Source organism: Helianthus annuus, chromosome 16 (assembly GCF_002127325.2).
Source record: "Helianthus annuus cultivar XRQ/B chromosome 16, HanXRQr2.0-SUNRISE, whole genome shotgun sequence".
NCBI lineage: Eukaryota > Viridiplantae > Streptophyta > Magnoliopsida > Asterales > Asteraceae > Helianthus > Helianthus annuus.
The window spans coordinates 26,275,972-26,279,098 of NC_035448.2; the positions used below are offsets into that span (position 1 = coordinate 26,275,972).

Consider the following 3,127-nt stretch of genomic DNA (forward strand, 5'->3'; position numbering starts at 1 on the left):
AATTTTTTAGGGCTTTTGATTAGAATGATGATACGAGTCCATTGATGTAAAACTTGCCTCGAAACGGTGCTCCAAACGATGAAAACGACGCTTCAATTCGGGTGTTTAAATTTCCAATTAACCAAAATCTAGTCACTTGGAGCACCATTTCGAAATAAGTTTTACATCATGGACTCGTATTATCGTTCTGATCAAAAGCCCTAAAAATTTGTATGCAATTTGGAAAAAAGCTTAAGTCCGTTAAGTTTTTTTAACGGGAGACCATTGTAGGAAAAATAAGTGAAAGGTGAGACTGGTAGGGGGAATATTCTGAGGTGGGATTATTAATGCCAATAAGGTCTAGGTGGGATTATTACAGGCCAATTCCCCTTATTATTATTATTATTATTATTATTATTATTATTATTATTATTATTATTATTATTATTATTATTATTATTATTATTATTATTATTATTATTATTAACATTACTATTACTATTACTATTACTATTACTATTACTATTACTATTATTATTGTTATTGTATTTTTGTCTTTTTAATTAATAAAAATGCCTTGGGGTATTTGCGTAGACGCCCCTACAAAACTTGGGTACTTAATTAAAGCAGTTTTGATGTGACATAATTTTGTTAGTTAGTTTATCTAACTATGTGTCCCCTTCACCCTAAATGTGGGTTAGGCTAAACTTAAGCATTACGAGAACACTAGATCGAAGAATATCACTATCAATGTGTCCCCTTCACCCTAAAGTAGAGTGACGATTTAACTGATTTAGTAGCTATGGAGGGATATATTTGTGAACAACATGATATCAAGTTTATAACCAACAAGAACACTAGATCGAAGAATATCACTATCAATGAACTGAAGATTACAAACTTACAACGATTCGGACAACACACATCTCATAAAACTCTCAACCCTCACTACTAACAGATTATCAACATGATAATCTTCAACACATTCACAAGATCCTACAACTAACTCACTGATTCAAGATGAATCAATGAAGAAACCCTAAAAACCCTAATGAAATCTAGAGAAAGCAAACAAGAGAACAAGTGACACCAAATATCTGAATAATGAACTATGTTAGGTGACTTTGTCTTTTATAATAGATCCATACCCGGGTTGTTAAATGGTAACAACAACCCGGTCTTCTAGGAACAGCAACAAGCCCAGTCTTCTTGAATCTACCAGCCTAATATATCTTTAGCTTCCAAGCCCAGTCCAATTAATAAGTTCAAAAGGCCCAACAGAAGTCCAACAAAACTTGATGTTTATTACATGTAACAATACAAAAAATAAAAAAGACAATTAATATCACATTAAATCATATTAACATATTAAACTGAATTATTTATTAATATGTAATTTTATCAATATTCAGTAAAACAATACGAGAAAGGTTAAGTTTCTCATAGTTCTATAAATTTAAGTAAATAAAACGATATTTAAACATTAATCTTATCTAAAAAATTATGACTTACAAATAGACATCAACACATAAGTAAATAAAGTTTTACGCTTTATTTAATGTGTGTACAATATTAAAAAAAACTGCAATAATATGTCATTAATGTCTTTACACCTCCAAAGGCGAAGATTCAGAATTAAAATATATTGCATTATATAAACCATTTATTATTTTATACTCATTTTTAAGTGACGTAAATACGGCTAAAAATTGAAAAATGATATATTATCTTGTAGAATCGTTATCTTGAAGCTCCTTCTTCTCCTATAAATAACCTTCATGATCATAACATTCTCTTCACCAAAATCTCAAAGTTCTTGAGTTTCTTTGTAATAAAAAACAATGAACAGATCGGTTGCTTTCTCCGCGTTACTTTTGATCCTCTTTGTGCTCACCATCTCTGGTGATCATTTTATCCGTTATTTGTTGAATATAATGGTATTTAAATTTTTTTATAGTTTTATGTTGCATAACACGTTGGATATTGCGCAGATATCGCAAGTGTGAGAGGACAACGATGTAGGAGAGTTAGCAAGACATGGGCAGGCCCATGCCGTTATGACGGCTGCAACAAGCAATGTAGATCATGGGAGACTGCAGCTGGTGGAGCTTGTCGGACGGGTACGTGTCTTTGCTACTACAACTGTTCAAAGGCTGAAAAACTCGCTCAAGACAAGCTTAATGCCCAAAATCTTGATCGCGATGCCAAGAAAGCTGTTCTGAATGTTGAGCATCCATGAAAGGGTCGGTTTCTTTAAATAGATACTCTAATAACACAAGTGGGAATAAAAGTAGAAAGTGTATGCTAATCGAAACGTTATGAACTTGTGTAATAAATGGAATAAATATGATAACAAGTTACTTAAATTAGAAATGAACTCCAGAACGTGTGTTACATTTAATGGTAAAATATATTATATTTAAAAAGGTGAGTTTAGCACTGTCCTTCATATTCTACGACGCTTATCAAGCTTTAGCCGAAACTATAACTGTGAAAATTTAGTTGTTATTTTTAAATCGGTTTACAATCAACTGAGTTTAGGGTTGTTGTCCTCCATCACTACATCGATCACATCTTTAGTTTGTTATGTCACATATTGATTTTGTATACTACTTTGCATTGGTGAACGTATCTTTAGCTCTAGTTAGATCCATGGAGGTACAATTCTTCAATTCGACATCTGAGTCAACTTTATTTGGTTATTCAAGAATATTCATAAGTATTTAACTCTGGAAAGTAGTTCTCAATAATGTACACATCCATTAAACATAATCATCTTAAGAATAACGATAACATTTAAAGTATACAATCAATGATGCAGATCTTTTAACTAAAAAAATGAAGCGAATTTTTTTTTCACGTAAGTGTTACACGTGGTGTAAAAATATCATTATGCAATATGTAACACAGTTTGCACAAGTTTTATATATGAAACAAAAAATGGGTAAAACGGAGTTTTGAAGGGCTTAAAACTTTTTTTTCTTGTGAATTATCTAATATATATAGGATAAGATCAAGAGAAAACCCTCTTGTGTTTTGATACTTCACGTGCAAGTGTTGCCGTCATTTTTTTTTAAATTTTCATTCATTTGAACTATCATCTTTTTTCATTAACTTCATTTTCAAACAACGTGTGGGACAATAAATT

The 3,127-nt window shown here is 31.2% G+C and overlaps 1 protein-coding gene across 1 annotated transcript; it reads left to right on the forward strand.

The window, feature by feature from the left end:
• The first annotated feature begins 1,787 nt into the window (after positions 1 to 1,787).
• On the forward strand, positions 1,788 to 2,356 carry LOC110917110 (defensin-like protein 19). Its single transcript, XM_022161730.2, has 2 exons — positions 1,788 to 1,881; positions 1,971 to 2,356. Exons 1-2 carry the CDS (start codon positions 1,821 to 1,823, stop codon positions 2,216 to 2,218), a joined length of 309 nt encoding a protein of 102 aa, XP_022017422.1. The 5' UTR covers positions 1,788 to 1,820; the 3' UTR covers positions 2,219 to 2,356.
• The last annotated feature ends 771 nt before the right edge of the window (positions 2,357 to 3,127 follow it).

What these genes read in the sequence shown, in the direction of transcription:
- LOC110917110 (XM_022161730.2), top strand. Translation starts at nt 1,821, where the DNA reads ATGAACAGATCGGTTGCTTTCTCCGCGTTACTTTTGATCCTCTTTGTG. An exon ending in CTTTGTGCTCACCATCTCTG is followed by an intron (nt 1,882 to 1,970) that starts GTGATCATTTTA and finishes GATATTGCGCAG; the next exon opens with ATATCGCAAGTGTGAGAGGA.